Here is a 16526-nt window from a genome sequence, read left to right as displayed (position 1 = left end):
AGGCAAAGAATTTATGACCACATCCTCAAAAGCAAACACAACAAAAATAGACAAATGAGAATTAATTAACGTAAAAAGCTTCTGCACAGCAAAAGACACAATTGAAGTAAAAAGACAACCTACAGAATGGAAGAAAATATTTGCAAACTATGCGTCTGACAAAGGGCTAATATCTAGGATCTTTGAGAAACTAAGACAACTCAACAAGCAAAAAAAAAAAAAAAAAAACTCATTAAAAACTGGGCAAAGGACATAAACAGACATTTCTCAAAAGACATACAATCAGCCAATAAACATGAAAAAATGCTCAACATCACTAATCATCAGAGAAATGCAAATTAAAACCACAATGAGATAACATACCAGTCAGAATAGCTATTACTAAAAAGTCAAAAAACAACATGTTGGCAAGTATGTAGAGGAAAGGAAACATGTTTCTCATGGGAACATGAGAAAAGGGAACAAACATGATTGGTGGGAACACAAATTAGTACAATCATTATGGTACAGAGATTTCTCAAAGAACCAAAATAGGAACTACCATTCAATCTAGTAATCCCACCATTGGGTATATACCCAAAGGGAAAGAAATCACTATATCAAAAAGATACTCGCACTCATACGTTTATCACATCACTATTCACAATAGCAAAGATAGGGAATCAACAGAACCATCTATCAACAAAGGATTGGATAAAGAAAATGTGGTGTGTGTATATATATGTATCATGGAATGCTACTCTGCCATAAAACAAATGAAATCATGTCTTTTGCAGTAACGTGGATGGAACTGGAGGTCATTATCCTAGGTAAAATCACTCAGAAACAGAAAGTCAAATACTACATATTCTAACTTATAAGTAGGGACTAAACAATGGGTACACATGGACATACAGAGTGGAATAATAGGCATTGGAGACTACTAAAAGATGGGAGCGGAGTGAGGGTTGAAAAATTATCTATTGGGTACAACGTTCACTATTAACACTAAAAGCCCAGACTTCACCACTACACAACATATGCATGTAAGAAATATGCACCTATGGTCAGGCACGGTGGCTCACGCCTGTAATCCGAGCATTTCGGAAGTCCAAGGCGGGTGGATCACGAGGTCAGGAGATCGAGACCATCCTGGCTAACACGATGAAACCCCATCTCTACTAAAAAAATACAAAAAAATTATCCGGGCCTGGTGGCAGGCGCCTTTAATCCCAGCTACTCCGGAGGCTGAGGCAGGAGAATGGCGTGAACCCGGGAGGCAGAGCTTGCAGTGAGCCGAGATCACACCACTGCACTCCAGCCTGGGTGACAGAGTGAGACTCCATCTCAAAAAAAAAAAAAGTATTTAAGGCCTTCCTTATATAAAGCAACTTTTAGGCTGGGCATGGTGGCTCAGGCCTGTAATCCCAGCACTTTAGGAGGCCAAGGTGGGAGGATCACTTAAGGCCAGAAGTTCAAGACCAGCGTGATCAACATAGCAAGACCCTGTCTCTACAAAAAACTTTAAAAAAATTAGCCATATACAGTGACATACACCTGTAGTCCCAGCTACTCAGAAGGATGAGGAAGGAAGGACTGTTTGAGCCCAGGAGTTCAATGCTGCGGCGAGCTATGATCACACCACTACACCCCAGCTTGGGCAACAAGTAAGACCCCATCTATTTTTTTTTTTTTTTTTTTTTTGAGACAGAGTCTCCCTCTGTCATCCAGGCTGGAGTGCAGTAGTGCAATCTCAGCTCACGGCAACCTCCGCCTCCTGGGTTCAAGCAATTCTTGTGCCTCAGCCTCTCAAGTAGCTGGGACTACAGGCACATGCCACCACACTTGGCTAATTTTTTTTTGTATTTTTTTTAGTAGAGATGGGGTTTCACCATTTTGGCCAGGCTGGTCTCAAACTCCTGACCTCAGGTGATCCACCCACCTCGGCCTCCCAAAGTGCTGGGATTACAAGCGTGAGCCACAATGCCTGGCCTTTTTTTTTTTTTTTTTTTCTGAGACGCGGTCTTGCTGTGTTGCTCAGACTGGAGTGCAGTGGCAAGATCATAGTTCACTGCAGCCTCTATCACCCAGGCTCAGGTGATACCCCCTATCTCAGCCTCTCAAGTAGCTGGGACTACTGGTGTCCACCACCATGCTCGGCTAATTTCTTTTTATTTTTTAGTAAAGATGAGGTCTCATTATGTTGCCCAAGCTGGTCTCAAACTCCTGAGCTCAAGTGATCCTCCCACCTTGGTTTCCCAAAGTGCTAGAATTACAGGTGAGCTACCATACCTGACAGAGACCCATCTCTTTTAAAAGAAAAAAAAGACAGACAAAAGACTTCTTACCTAATAAGTGTAGCTGGAACCACAGGACTCTTGTTACTACATCCTTTAAGGCTACCACAGAGAGTAACAAAATTCAGTGTGTTTATAAATAATACCTGAGTTGCCTAGAAAGGAAAAAAAAGACAAGAAAACTTAAAATTATTTTACTGTAACCATTATTTATAATTCTGGTGACATAGAGATCTATTATTATATTAATAAACTAGCGAGTATTTCCTAACTGGCAAGGCAATATTGACCCCTGGTAGCCTTTGCTCTTTTATGTTCCACCTTAAGAACATTAGTTATCACAATGCTCTTCTTTCCTCTTTTTCCTTTATTCTTTTTTCATTTCTGAAAGCCAAGTTTTGAAAGTTATGGCATCTAATTTAAAGAACTTTACCAATCCACAATGTCAAGTTGGATTAAACACCACCAACTTAAAGAATATAAAGTAGGCTGGGCACAGTAGCTCACACCTGTAATCCCAGCACTTTGGGAGGCTGAGTTGGGAGAACTGCTTGAGCTCAGGAATTCAAGACCAGCCTGGGCAATATGGCAAAACCCCATCTCTACCAAAAAAAATACAAAAATTAGCCAGGCATGGTGGTATAAGCCTGTGGCCTCAGCTACTTGGGAGACTGAGGTGAGAGGATCACTTGAGCCTGGGAGGTCGAGGCTGCAGCAAGCCATGATCGCACCACTGCACTCCAGCCTAGGCAACAGACGGAGACCCTGTCAAAAAAAAAAACAAAAAACAAAAACAGAAAGAAAAAAATGGATACAAAGGAGTATTTAGAAAAAGAAAAATCTCAAAACTGGAATAAACTCCTTCTTTTATAGATTACTTTCTAAGACGGATATTTACTGACCTTGGGGTCTTTCTGATTAAGAGTTACTGCCAGGGTAAGGCCATCTCTTGAAAAGGCAGAAATTAGAGCTCCTCTTGACTTTACTGATTCACATTTAGGAATTAAATTGCAGAGATGACAGTCTTGTTGAGCCCAATGAATATGGTATGGCAATGATCTAAAAAAGTAATGAAATAATTGAAAACAAAAGGTATAGTAACTTTTAAATTTATATATAGTTCATTACAAAAACTAAAGGATCCATCCAAATTCCTACATGTGCACATGTACTTAGGGAATATTTTAGAGACTATGTTAATCCGTTGTGTTGCTGTAAAGGAATGCCTGAGACTGAGTAATTTATAAAGAAAAGGGGTTGGCTGGGCACGGTAGCTCACGCCTGTAATCCCAGCACTTTAGGAGGCAGAGACGGGTGGATCACTTGAGGCCAGGAGTCTGAGACCAGCCTGGCCAACATGGTGAAATCCTGTCTCTGCTAAAAACACAAAATTAGCTGGGTGTGGTGGCGCACACCTGTAATCCAAGCTTTTCGGGAGGCTGAGGCAGAAGAATTGCTTGAACCCGGGAGGCGGAGGTTGCAGTGAGCCAAGATCATGCCACTGCACTCCAGCCTGGGCGACAGAGTGAGACTCCATATCAAAAAAAAAAAAAAAAGAAAGAAAGAAAGAGAAGGGGTTCATTCAGGCTCACGGTTCTGCAGGCTGTGCAAGCATGGCATCAGCATCTCCTCAGATTCTTGTGAGGGCTTCAGGAAGCTTATAACCATGGCAGAAAGGAAAGGGGGAGCAGCATTTTCCCAAGAGAGGGAGCAAGGGAGAGAAGGAGGAGATTCCAGGCTCTTGTAAACAACCAGATCTCCCGTGAACTCAGAGCAAGAACTCATTACTGTAAGCAGAACACCAAGCCATTCATGAGGGATCTGCCCCCTTGACCCAGACATCTCCCACCAGGCCCCACCTCCAACATTCCAATATTAAGGATTATTTTCAACACGAGACTTGGAGGGGATGAACATCCAAACTATATCAGAGACCTTTCAGAAGTCTGCGCACAAAAGAGCAGCTGCAGATTAGCTAAATAAATTGAATATCAGAGTTCTGTTAGTAGAGTCATGTTTTTATATGCAACCCCAAATATATTATACCTGCTTCCACTAAAAGTTTGGATAAACATATTTCTACATAATGCCAAACATTTTTACAGGAATTTAAAAAGTAGGTCAGGAGTTCGAGACCAGCCTGGCCAATATGGTGAAACCCCATCTCTACTAAAAATACAAAAATTAGCCAGCCGTGGGGGTGCACACCTGTAGTGTCAGCTAGTCGGGAGGCTGAGGCAGAAGAATCACTTGAACCTGGGAGGCAGAGGTTGCAGTGAGCCGAGATCGCGCCACTGCACTCCAGCCTGGGCAACAGAGTGAGACTCTGTCTCAAAAAAAAATAATAAAATAAAAAATAAAATGTAGAGAAGCCAGGCATGGTGGCTAATGCCTGTAATCCTAGCACTTTGGGAGGCCAAGCCGGGCAGATCATTTGAGATCAGGAGTTCGAGACCAGCCTGACCAACATGGTGAAACCCCATCTTTACTAAAAATACAAAAAATTAGCTGGGTGTGTTGGCGCACGCCCATAATCCCAGCTACTCGGGAGGCTGAGACAGGAGAATCGCTTAAACCTGGGAGGCAGAAGTTGCAGTGAGCCAAGATTGCACCACCACACTCCAACCTGGGAGACAGAGCAAGACTCTATCTCAAAAATAAATAAATAGACAGACAGATAGACAGATAGAAGACGGAAACTTTTGGGATAGTATCAATGTTCTACAGTTGATCCAAGTGATATATATATTTCAAACAGTTATATATATTTCTCAAAGTCTATCTAGTTGTACACTTAAGACTTGTTCATATTATTTTATTTATTTATTTATTTTCCAGACAGGGTCTCACTCTGTCACCCAGGCTGGAGTGCAGTGGCACGATTTGAACTCACTGCAACCATGACCTCCTGGGCTTCAGTGATCCTCCCACCTCAGCCTCCCAAGCAGCCAGGACTATAGGCATGCACCACCATGCTCAGGTAATTTTTTTTATATTTTGTGTAGAGATGGGATTTTGCCATGTTGTCCAGGCTGGTCTTGAAGTCCTGGGCTCAAGTGATCCTCCTGCCTCGGCCTCCCAGAGTGCTGGGATTACAGGCATCCACCATCACACTCAGCCAAGATTTGTTCATTTTCCTTCATGTAAGTTATACCTTAATATAAAATATAAAAATAAAACAGAAAAATAAAAATAAAAATCACCCCATTTTACTCAATCTTACTTAGGCATTGTACGAAAATAATGCATATTTTCGACTGGGTGAGGTGGCTCATGCCTGTAATTCCAGCACTTTGGGAGGCTGAGGTAGGCGGATCACAAAGGTCAGGAGTTCAAGACCAGCCTGACTAACATGGTGAAACCCCGTCTCTACTAAAAATACAAAAAGTTAGCCGGGCCTGGTGGCGGGCACCTGTAGTCCCAGCTACTCAGGAGGCTGAGGCAGGAGAATCACTTGAACCCAGGAGGCAGAGGTTACAGTGAGCCAAGATTGCACCACTGCACTCCAGCCTGGGCGACAGAGTGAGACTCCATCTCAAAAAAAAAAAAAAAAATGCCTATTTTCTATTTTATTAGGCTTTTTAGAATAAAACTATTTTTAAATAAAAGAACACTTAAGCATTTAAAAGGTACAATAGCAAATCAAAATAGTTATGTCCCTTTTAAATTTCAATTGAGTTATTTTCCAAAATAGTTACTTTTATAGTCTTAGACAAGTAAAACCATAGCTTGTCTTATCTTTTACAAATTCTCACTTCAAAGAAGAGAAACAAGACAAAACAAGATAAACTTTCTGGATTAAACATTTAGAAATAAGAGGGGAAGAAATGATTTGTAAAGCCTCAGAAATTGAAACTCACAATAACATTTACAAATTTTATTACATGCATATGGATCAAAAGATAATAATGTTTAAAAAGGGATAGAAAATATGGGGCCGGGTATGATGGCTCATGCCTGTAATCCCAGCACTTTGGGAGGCCAAGGCAGGAGGACTGCTTGAGCCCAGGAGTGCAAGAACTTGTCTGTTAAAAAAAAAAAAATTAGCCAGGCACGGTGGCACACACCTACAGTCACAGGTACTCAGGAGGCTGAGCTATGATTGTGCCACTACCCCCCAATCTGGGTGACACAGCAAGACCCTGCCTCCAAAAGAAAAAAAAATCAGTAAGAAAAGGAAGAAGAAAACATTTACCTCACCTTATAGATGTAAATACATTCTCATGCCACCGAATTGCTAGAAATGTTAACTTCAGGCATTCCCCAGAATAAAAAGTAAATGAACACAGGCAGCAGTCTCCAAATAACTGTAGATAAATTTAATATACTTTAGTATAATATTAATCTGAAAAATAAATCAAGATACTAAAATATATATATATATATATACCTCATCATAAACCAGTAAAAAAATATTGAGATCTTGCTTATACTTTTTATTCTTAACATTAAGCTTAAGACTAAGTAATTTTTTTCTGAGCCAGAGGCAGGTCTCAAATGGGTAATCAGGTTGTAGTTTACGCTCTTAAGAAAATACTGACATTTATTGTGACTACAACTGAAAATATTCTTACATATTTATTTTTCTCTTTTTATACTTTTATACTATTTAAATTAGCACACCACCCTGAGAGTGGGGAGAGGGGACAATAAAACTTTAAAATGCAATTTCTAACAATAGTGGTTTGGATAATAAAATGCTGGTCCATACATACAAAGAATACCAAGCAGATATTTTAAATATGTTTTGGTTTTTTAAGTTCATGAATCTGTTATTTCCCAGTTAAATGGCATATTTAGTATCATCAATTCTAGCTTGTTAAATTACCAAACAAGCTCTCTCTATATATATTATATATATTATACATATAATATATACATATATAATACATATATAATATATAATATATACAAAATATATATAATATATATAAAGTATATACAATATATACATATATAACATATAATATATATTATATACATATATATATATTATATATTATACTTTTTTTTTTTTGAGACAGAGTTTCACTCTTGTTGCCCAGGCTGGAGTGTAATGGCATGATCTCGGCTCACTGCAACCTCCACCTCCCGGGTTCAAGCAATTCTCCTGTCTCAGCCTCCTGAGTAGCTGGGATTACAGGCATGCACCACCATGCCTGGATAATTTTGTACTTTTAGCAGAGACGGCGTTTCTCCATGTTGGTCAGGCTGGTCTTGAACTCTCGACCTCAGGTGATCCACCCGCCTCAGCCTCCCAAAGTGCTGGGAATACAGGCGTGAGCCACCGTGCCTGGCATAACAAGCTATATTTTTAAATCAAGGATAGAGAAAAAGAGTTCTAAGTTAAAACTACTTTCAATAAACACTTTTAAAAAATGTGACCCAAGAAATATAAAAATATCTTTTCCATACAAGAATTTCACAATTACTATGAAAATTTATGGTGACTAAAGATATATAGTTATACCATTACATACTCTGCTAATCTGCTTCACAGATAGAGTCTGAGACTGATTTTACCTCATTTTTTATAAAAACAGCATTCACTACAGCTTCTTTATCTTCGGTGGAAGGCAGGAGAACTGCTTCTTCAGGTATGACCTGGGACCACCGACCCGCCAATGAAAGGCTTTTAGAAGATAAGATATTCTTTAATTCCAAATATTCCCAAAGAAATATGCATCCAGAAGGTGTTATGAGCACAATTCTTTTCCCATTTCCAGATACATACAAGTACGGTCTCAAAGAGCTTGCTAAAAAAGTAACAAAAAAAGTAATTAAGCCTCCGAAGTCTGAATTCCCCCCAAGAAAGTACATAATTTATGTATTCTTACAATAAAAAAAACAAATAATGTTACCATTCAGGATGTCAAAACTAAGGCACTAGCAAAAAATTAAAAATACAATCCAGGCACGGCAGCTCATGCCTGTAATCTCAGCACTTTGGGAAGCTTAAGGAGACGGATCGCTTGAGCCCAAGAGGTCAAAGCTGCAGTGAGCTATGATCATGCCACTATACTTCAGCCTGAGTGACAGAACAAGATCCTGTCTCTAAAAAAGAAAAAAAAGGCCAGGTGGATCACGAGGTCAGGAGATCAAGACTATCCTGGCTAACACGGTGAAACCCCGTCTCTACTAAAAATACAAAAAAATTAGCCGGGCATGGTGGCGGGCGCCTGTAGTCCCAGCTACTCAGGAGGCTAAAGCAGGAGAATGGCATGGACCCAGGAGGTGGAGCTTGCAGTGAGCCGAGATCGCGCCACTGCACTCCAGCCTGGGCGACAGAGCGAGACTCCGTCTCAAATAAAAAAAAAAGAAAAAGAAAAAAAAAAAGTACAAAAAATAGCAACATTTATCAAGTATTTATTATGTGATATTAGAAACCTATTATTATCACAGAAATGTTAGGCATGCCAGAATTTTCTTCTTCGAGTCTCAGTATCACAGATAAACATAACCAAAACTATATATATATACACAGATATACATATGCACATATACAGAAATACATTTTCAAGACAGTAACAGAAAAATGTTTCATCCTCTTTTCCTATTTTACCTAGTTAAACCAATTTAAACAAATAAAAAAAAATTCCCACCGACTGTAGCTTTGATCATTTCCTTAGGCTTTTCAGTTGTTGGTATAGTTTTCAAACAATCTTGATCTTTGTTCCAAAGGAAAAGCTCTCCTGTAGTTAGTACCCCAGCCAGCCAGGCATCTGTTTCCAAAAATGAAATGCAATACTTACAATCTAATATTTCCTTTAATATCACCCGAAGTTATTAAAAAATATAGTTTTAGCCATTTGAAAATATCAGTACTACTTAACCATTACTGGACGTTGTTAGGACAATAACATCCTTCAAGAAAGGCTGCAGACTAGGAATTTTCTTCTTTATCTTTCCTGATAGCAAATTAATTTCATTTATGAATTTATCATCCAAAAGAAAAACGGCTTCTTTTTCCTAAGAGAAGAAACATGTGAAGGACTCGAGAGGTGCCAGAAATTAATTCAACTTACTGCCTAAATAAATTATCCCAGAAATCAAAGCGACATTTAAGAAAGATTATCCATTTGTACCCCAAATCATAAAATGAACATTAAGCTTAATACTCTATAGTAACCTGAACATTTTGAATTGTTTTAAAATACCTCGTTAGAATTAATAGGTAAGGCTACCTAATTTCAATTTCTTTGAAGTGTAAAATTATAGGAGTGTCTTCTAATTCTGCTAGCCAAAACTGGCTTATCTACTTTTTAATCTTTTTTTTTTTTTTTTTTTTTTTAAGAGCTGAGGTCTCACTTTGTTGCCCAGCCTTAAGTGGAGTAGATATTTACAGGCACTATCCCACTACTAATAAGCATGAGAGTTTTGACCTGGCCCATTTCTGACCTGGACCAGTTCACCATTCTTAGGCAACCTGATGGTTACCCCAGCCCCTTGATCTCAGGAGGTCATCATATTGCTACCGAATTTGGTGCAGACACCTAATCGGTATAGCACACTGCAGCCCAGAACTCCTGGGCTCAAGTGATCCTCTTGCCTTAGCCTCCTGAGTAGCTGGGGCCATAGGTGCATACCACTGCACCTGACTCTCATCAATTTTAACAGTGGTATGAGCAAGTTTTTAAATTATTTACTTAGATTAAAATAGATATAGCTTCTGAAATTCATAAATCCATGACTCTGCTCATTTTTTATTACCTAGAAAAAGTAGGCTGTTTTGAGTTAACTTTGTTTTCATATATTCTAAGGCAGTGATTTTCAAGGTATAACTGAGCCAGCAGCATCAGCAACACCTCAGAAGTGAGGAGTTCAAGACCAGCCTGACCAACATGGTGAAACCCCTAGTCTCTACTAAAAATACAAAAATTAGCTGGGCATGGTGGCATGCATCTGTAATCGCAGCTATTCAGGAGGCTGAGGCAGGACAATCGCTTGAACCTGGGAGGCTGAGGTTGCAGTGAGCCAAGAGGATGCCATTGCGCTCCAGCCTGGGCAACAGAGTGAGACTCCATCTCAAGAAATAAAAATAAAAAACAAAATATCCAACCCTACCACAGACCTAATTAACTGAAAACTTTGGGAACAGGGGCCCAGCAATCTGTGTTTTAACCACCTCTCCAGATAGTTCTGATAGTTTGAGAACTCCTGTTCCAGGGGAGTTAGTGGTATAATTTCTCACAGGAAATTTAACACTTTATTTCAATAATCATCACAAATAAAGTAGGGTTGCCTACTTTCCCTAAGTGGGGAATCTATGCCATATATTATGAATGGCATTCCTGGATTACTAACGTACTGTGGCCCATTTCTTCCATCCTAGTTTCCAAGAACACTTCATAGCGCAATCATGAAAACCACAATAGGAGGGAACACTCCATTAACTGTTCCAGTAAAGGAAAGCTCAGGACATTAAATATTCCATTTTGATATATGCCATCTCAACTTAACTTAAACTTGACTTAAACATAATATGAAAAAAAAGTTTAAGTAAAAATCTTCTAAAGAAACCACTTAACATTCTGGAAAAGCTAACTTGCTCATTATAATAAAAGCAAAACACACACAAAACCCTGTTCAGTGTGCAGGTAGGTGATCCTCCTGTAGATCTTCCTCCAGTAGATGATGTTTTATTTATTTAAGATCATAGAACACTCCTATATTACAGGCAAAACACACGTATAACATATATAAAACTGGTATTGCATGAATAAAGAAAAACCTACCTTTCCCAACCAGGAGACACGTGGCCATGGTTTTTTCTGCTTAATACCTGTTGATGTCAAGATTTCTAATCTTATCTCCATGTTTGTTAAGCTATCGATGACCAATTAAGTAAAACAGTCTCAAGATTCTGTAAACAAATAATAGTAATAAAATAAATGATCCATAATATTCACTGGGCATTTTTTTTTTTTTTTTTTGAGACAGAGTTTCATTCTGTTGGCCCGGCTGGAGTGCAGTGGTGCGATCTCAGCTCACTGCAACCTCCACCTCCCGGATTCAAGTGATTCTCCTGCGTTAGCCTCCCGAGTAGCTGGGACTACAAGCGTGTGCCACCACGCCTGGCTAATTTTTTTTTTTTTTTTTTTTTTTAAGTAGAGATGGGGTTTCACCATGTTGGCCAGGCTGGTCTCAAACTCCTGACTTCAAGTGATCCATCCACTTCATCCTCCCAAAGTGCTAGGATAACAGGCATGATCCACTGCGCATGGACTACTGAAGATCTTAACTGACAATTTTCATAAAGTTTTGATTTATATTTTATTTCTGAGTTGAAGTTTTGCTCTTGTCGCCCAGACTGGAGTGCAGTGGCGCGATCTCGGCTCACTGCAACCTCCGCCTCCTGGGTTCAAGCGATTATCTTGCCTCAGCCTCCCGAGTATCTGGGATTACAGGCATGCACCACCACACCGGGCTAATTTTTTTGTATTTTTAGTAGAAACCGGGTTTCACCATGTTGGCCAGGCTGGTCTCAAACCCCTGACCTTGGGTGATCCGCCCGACTCAGCCTCCCAAAGTGCTGGGTTACAGGCGTGATCCACTGTGCCCGGCCAAAATAGCTGGGTTTGTTGTTTTTTTAAATAAAATAGCTTTAAAAGAAAAACTACTCAGAGACAGCACACAAAGATCTATCAAGATGCTAGCTATCAGCCAGCACGGAGGCTGAGATGGGAAGATCGCTTGAGGACAGGAGAGTTCGAGGCTGCAGTGAACTGTGATTGCGCCTGTGGGAGCCACTGCACTCCAGCGTGGGCAACGCAGCGAAGACTCCGGCTCAAAAATAAATAAATAAAATTACAAATAAAATAAATTCTTTCAAAAGGGTTAACCAAATGCAAGAGGAACGCCGGCATTAGAAAAGCATCATTTGCAGCTCCTAATGAAATAACAAATCCAGTCAATAGTATCAGTGCTGCTAAAATTACTGAGTGAAAAAAGACTGGAAACTTTATGCACTGACATGCCCTAAATCCATTAGTCAATCTTAAAATTGCTAACAGTGAGGAAAACTGACGTTCTATTCCTCCAGATCCTGCTCGAGAAGCTGGGGGGCTTGGGTCTGGTGCCCAGGTGTGGCCCGAGCCTGGCACCGCCCACGCCGGCCCGGCGACCCCGGCCCCTCGGGGCTCCCGCGCTCCGTCAGCAGGCGACGCTGGGAGGCTGGGGTAGGCCCAGAGCGAGGACGGCCCCGGACTGGGTAGTGGGAATGTACCAGGGCCGGGTGCGGCGGGAGACGGCCCAGGAGGCGGGAGGTCGCGGACCTGCCCGACAGAAGAGTAGATGAGGGGAGACCGAGGACGCCCGGGTCCGGGGAGCGTACGAGGAGGCCAGGGTCGCGGGGTAAGGAATCTGCGGGCAGTTACCTCCGCCAGGGGCAGGGCCCGGCCAGTCAGGCGCGAGAAGGCTCGGCGAGGCCGACTGCGCGGGGTGAAGACGCCAGGCCGACTGCGCGGGGTGAAGACGCCAGGCCGACGGCTGCGGGCCCTACCGCCGGCCCTGACGCGAGCTTGCGTCCTGGCGACGGCGGAGGGCGGGCAGGGGGCGCGGGCGCTGCCACGGCGCCTGCTCAGAGCCGGCCGGGAACGCCGCGGGCGAGCCTCCCCCTCCTCCGCCCCTCCGGCCGTGCTCTCAGGCCTCCGCCCGGGCCCTCTAAGCTGCCAGCCGCGCCCGCCTCCGCGCTCCTCGCCCCTCCTCCCGCACGCTCCCCTCCTCAGCGGCCGCCGGGCCCCCTGAGTTCACTTCTCCCACTTCACGCGTTCCTCGGACGCTCCTCGTTTGAGCGCACAGGCATTGGGCGGGGCTTCGCGGGGGAGCCGCTTAATAACAGACAAACCCGGAACTCAAGGGCTGCCCGTTCCTAGCGGGGACCCTGCACAGACCCGAAAATAAGGGGTTTTGCTCTGCCCTCCCCAGTTCACGTGGGCACCTTGGACCACTGAAGAAGGCATTTTCCGAACTCGCTGTCCTAAAGACTTATTTTCCGCACTGTTTTCGCCTCCTTCGCTCCTGTTCTCGTGACTGACAGGTGCAGGGGTCACAAGCGGGCAGCCCGAGAGCTCTGCTCACCTGGAAAAGCATTTTTGTGTAGCTTAAATGTAAAGGCCGCAGGCAGTGGCCTGTTGTCCTCCTCCACCTGCGCGCATCTTCACTCTTTTATGTGACTGGCCTGTTTTTGAAGGCAGGACCTTGTCACCCTTGGCTAGGCCAGGTATGTTCTGCACCGAAAATGGCCCTGCCCTCTGCATTGGATAGCTAGCTCTTAGGTTGGTTTATTTTAGCAAATAAGCGTTACAGGGTAGGAGGACTTCTGGCTGCATCAGAACCACAATTACCCCTGTGTCTCTGGGTGGGATAAGTGGCAGCTGGCATTTTGTCAGCTCGGCCCCACTTATCTCAGAGGTTATAGATCTGAGGTGCTTTAGATCCACCCCCAAATCACGAACATTTTACATAAGCCGTGCTAGAGTTATCATAAAAGTCTCACACAAAAAAGTTTGGAAATTGAGAAGTCCTAACCTATTCCCACAATTCTGTGTTCCCATTTTTAGGTATTCAGATATGAAAACAATGGGATAACTGAGGCTGATTTTGCTGTGCGGCCATTAGACCTAGAAGTATTGGTGTGATTCTGGAGTTGATTGCTCCACACGTTTATTTATTTATTTTCCTTTTTTTCCCTCCTCTTCCTCCTCCTCTATTCTTTAAAAACCTATGGAAATGTATCCGGCAATGTTTACTGTAAAAAATAATGTATGGAAATGACTACAATTTGCTAAAATAAAAATCATTGAGCACTTATGTGTGCCAGACACTATGCTAGGTATAAAGAGGGGAAGATGATGTTGTCCCTATTCAAAAGAGAGTCACACACACTTAAGTTACGGTGCAGTCATAAATACCATGATCACAGTATGCGCAGGTCCATTTTCTCTATCTGGGCGATGGGAAGGTTCAAAACTAAGCTAGGTTTTGAATGAGGAATAGTTTCATTTTGAAGCACATCCATTTTGCTATGCCTCTGGAGCTATCTAGTGAACAATTTAGATGCATGGTTCAGGAGCTCGATGGGAGGCTTGAGAACACAGAATGTGTAAAATAAGCATCAGTCTCCCTTTCACCCTGCTCTGCACTTTTTAAGGGTCATCTCTCTTTAGTATATATTGGTAAGAGATTTTATGGAGGATACCAATTCTTTTTTTTTTTTTTTTTTTTTTGAGACAGAGTCTCACATTGTCGCCCAGGGTGGAGTGCAGTTGCACAATCTCCGCTCACTGCAACCTCCGCCTCCCAGGTTCAAGCGATTCTCCTGCCTCAGCCTCCCAAGTAGCTGGGATTACAGACACCCGCCACCATGCCCAGCTAATTTTCATATTTTTAGTAGAGACAGGGTTTCACTATATTGGCCAGGCTGATCTTGAATTCCTGACCTCGTGATTCACCTGCCTCGGTCTCCCAAAGTGCTGGGATTACAGGTGTGAGCCACTGTGGCCTGCCAGCATACCAATTCTTATGAGAGAATGTCGGGGTAGAAGAGATCCAAGGGAATGGTTGACCAGGTAAAAAACTGATAAAGGTCAAATAGAAATAAGCCTGAGAATTGCCCCATCAGATTTAGTGTTTAGTAGGTATAGTTATAGTGCCAGATATATAATAATTGAGTTCCTTTTGAAAGCATATAGGAAAATCAAATCTGATTAGCCTAAGTAACAGAGGTGATTTATTATAATGATTCTGGGGTATCTGACAGATTGTAGATATTCTCTCTAGGGTGCTCCTATCCAATATAAATTTCTGTAATGATGAAAATGTTCTATGTCTGCTCTGTCTTAATATGGTAACCATTAGCCAAAAGTGCTACTGAGCATGTGAAATGTAGCTAGTGCAACTGAGACCTTGTAAACTAAGATTCCAGTCAAAGAGAAGGGAAAAAACAGTGAGCTTGCCCACAGTCTTTTAAGACCTGGGTCCAGAAATAGTACACAATATTTCTGCTTACATTCCACTGGAGATAACTTAGTCACATGATCACACCTAACTGCAAGGAAGCCTGGGAAATGTAGATTAGCAGTGTACCCAGAAAGACTGAGAAAATGGTTTTGGTGGACAACTAGCAGTGGTCACAATACAAAAAGTAATAATACAGATTTCCTGCTTTCAAGAATATCACAGGTTTAGTGGGAGACAGATGAGTATTTTACTAGCAATGAATAAAGAACATGCTGTACAAACCCAAAGAAAACAGTAGATATAGCCTGGATATTTGTTCCTACCTAAATCTCATGTTGAATTGTAATTCCCAGTGTTGGATGTGGGGCCTGGTGGGAGGTGATTGGATCATGAGGGTGAACTTCTTGTGAATGGTTTAGCACAATTCCTTCGTGCTGTCCTCATGATAGTGAGTGAGTTATCATGAGATCTGGTTGTTTAAAAGTGTGTGGCACCTCAGGAGGCTGAGGCATGAGAATCATTTGAATCTGGGAGGCAGAGGCTGCAATGAGCTGAGATCATGCCACTGCACTCCAGCCTGTGTGACAAAGCAAGACTCTCTTTTTAAAAAAAAAAAGTGTGGCACCTCCCCCCTGCCTTGTTCCTGCTTTTGCCATGTGACTTACGCACTCCCACTTTGCCTTCTCCCATGAGTAAAAGCTTCCTGAGGCCCCCGCCAGAAGCAGATATCAGTGCTATGCTTCCTATACATCCTGTAGAACCATGAGACACGTAAACTTATTTTCCTGTAAATTACCCAGTCTCTGGTATTTCTTTATAGCAATGCAAGAACAGCCTAATACAATGGTATTTCTCAAATCTTAATGTACGTATGGATCACCTGGGAATCTTGTTAAAATATACATTCTGGGCCGGGCATGGTGGCTCACACCCGTAATCCCAGCACTTTGGGAGGCTGAGGTAAATGGATCACTTGACGTAGGAGTTCGAGACCAGCCTGGACAACATGGTGAAACCCCATCTCTACTCAAAATACAAAAATTAGCTGAGCGTGGTGGCACACACCTATAATTCCAGCTGATTGGCTCATTGATGCAGAGGTTCAGCAGGTTTCATGCCAGTTTGATTGGGCAGGGGACCTTGTTCAATTTTTCTTTAATTCTCTTCACTCTGCCCTTTGTCTTCAGGCTGGCTTCCTTTGTGGTAAGTGAGATGATGGCAAATTTACACATCTTACAAAGAAAATATAGGTTTTTTTTTTTTCTATAATTGAGCATCCCTTATGAGGCT

At 42.1% G+C, this 16526-nt stretch overlaps 1 protein-coding gene across 6 annotated transcripts in view; it reads right to left on the bottom strand.

The window, feature by feature from the left end:
• Positions 1-13044, bottom strand: part of CPLANE1 (ciliogenesis and planar polarity effector complex subunit 1) — a 142527-nt gene extending 129483 nt beyond the window's left edge. For 4 of the 6 annotated variants that reach the window (XM_055245869.2, XM_055245870.2, XM_063619556.1 and 1 more), the window contains exons 1-8: positions 12653-13044; positions 11012-11139; positions 9110-9245; positions 8879-8998; positions 7800-8032; positions 6477-6583; positions 3179-3335; positions 2328-2431 (exon numbers count right to left, since the gene is read on the bottom strand). In XM_055245869.2, coding sequence (XP_055101844.1) covers positions 2328-2431; positions 3179-3335; positions 6477-6583; positions 7800-8032; positions 8879-8998; positions 9110-9245; positions 11012-11092 — 938 coding nt within the window. In that variant the 5' untranslated portion in view covers positions 11093-11139; positions 12653-13044. The remainder of the gene's footprint in view (positions 1-2327; positions 2432-3178; positions 3336-6476; positions 6584-7799; positions 8033-8878; positions 8999-9109; positions 9246-11011; positions 11140-12652) is intronic. The other 2 variants (XM_063619558.1, XM_063619559.1) reach the window with 1 other exon arrangement.
• Positions 13045-16526: the final 3482 nt, after the last annotated feature.

Source organism: Symphalangus syndactylus, chromosome 16 (genome assembly GCF_028878055.3).
Source record: "Symphalangus syndactylus isolate Jambi chromosome 16, NHGRI_mSymSyn1-v2.1_pri, whole genome shotgun sequence".
Lineage (NCBI taxonomy): Eukaryota > Metazoa > Chordata > Mammalia > Primates > Hylobatidae > Symphalangus > Symphalangus syndactylus.
Note: the sequence above shows the minus strand (reverse complement) of the source record. Positions and strands in the feature narration are given on the sequence as shown.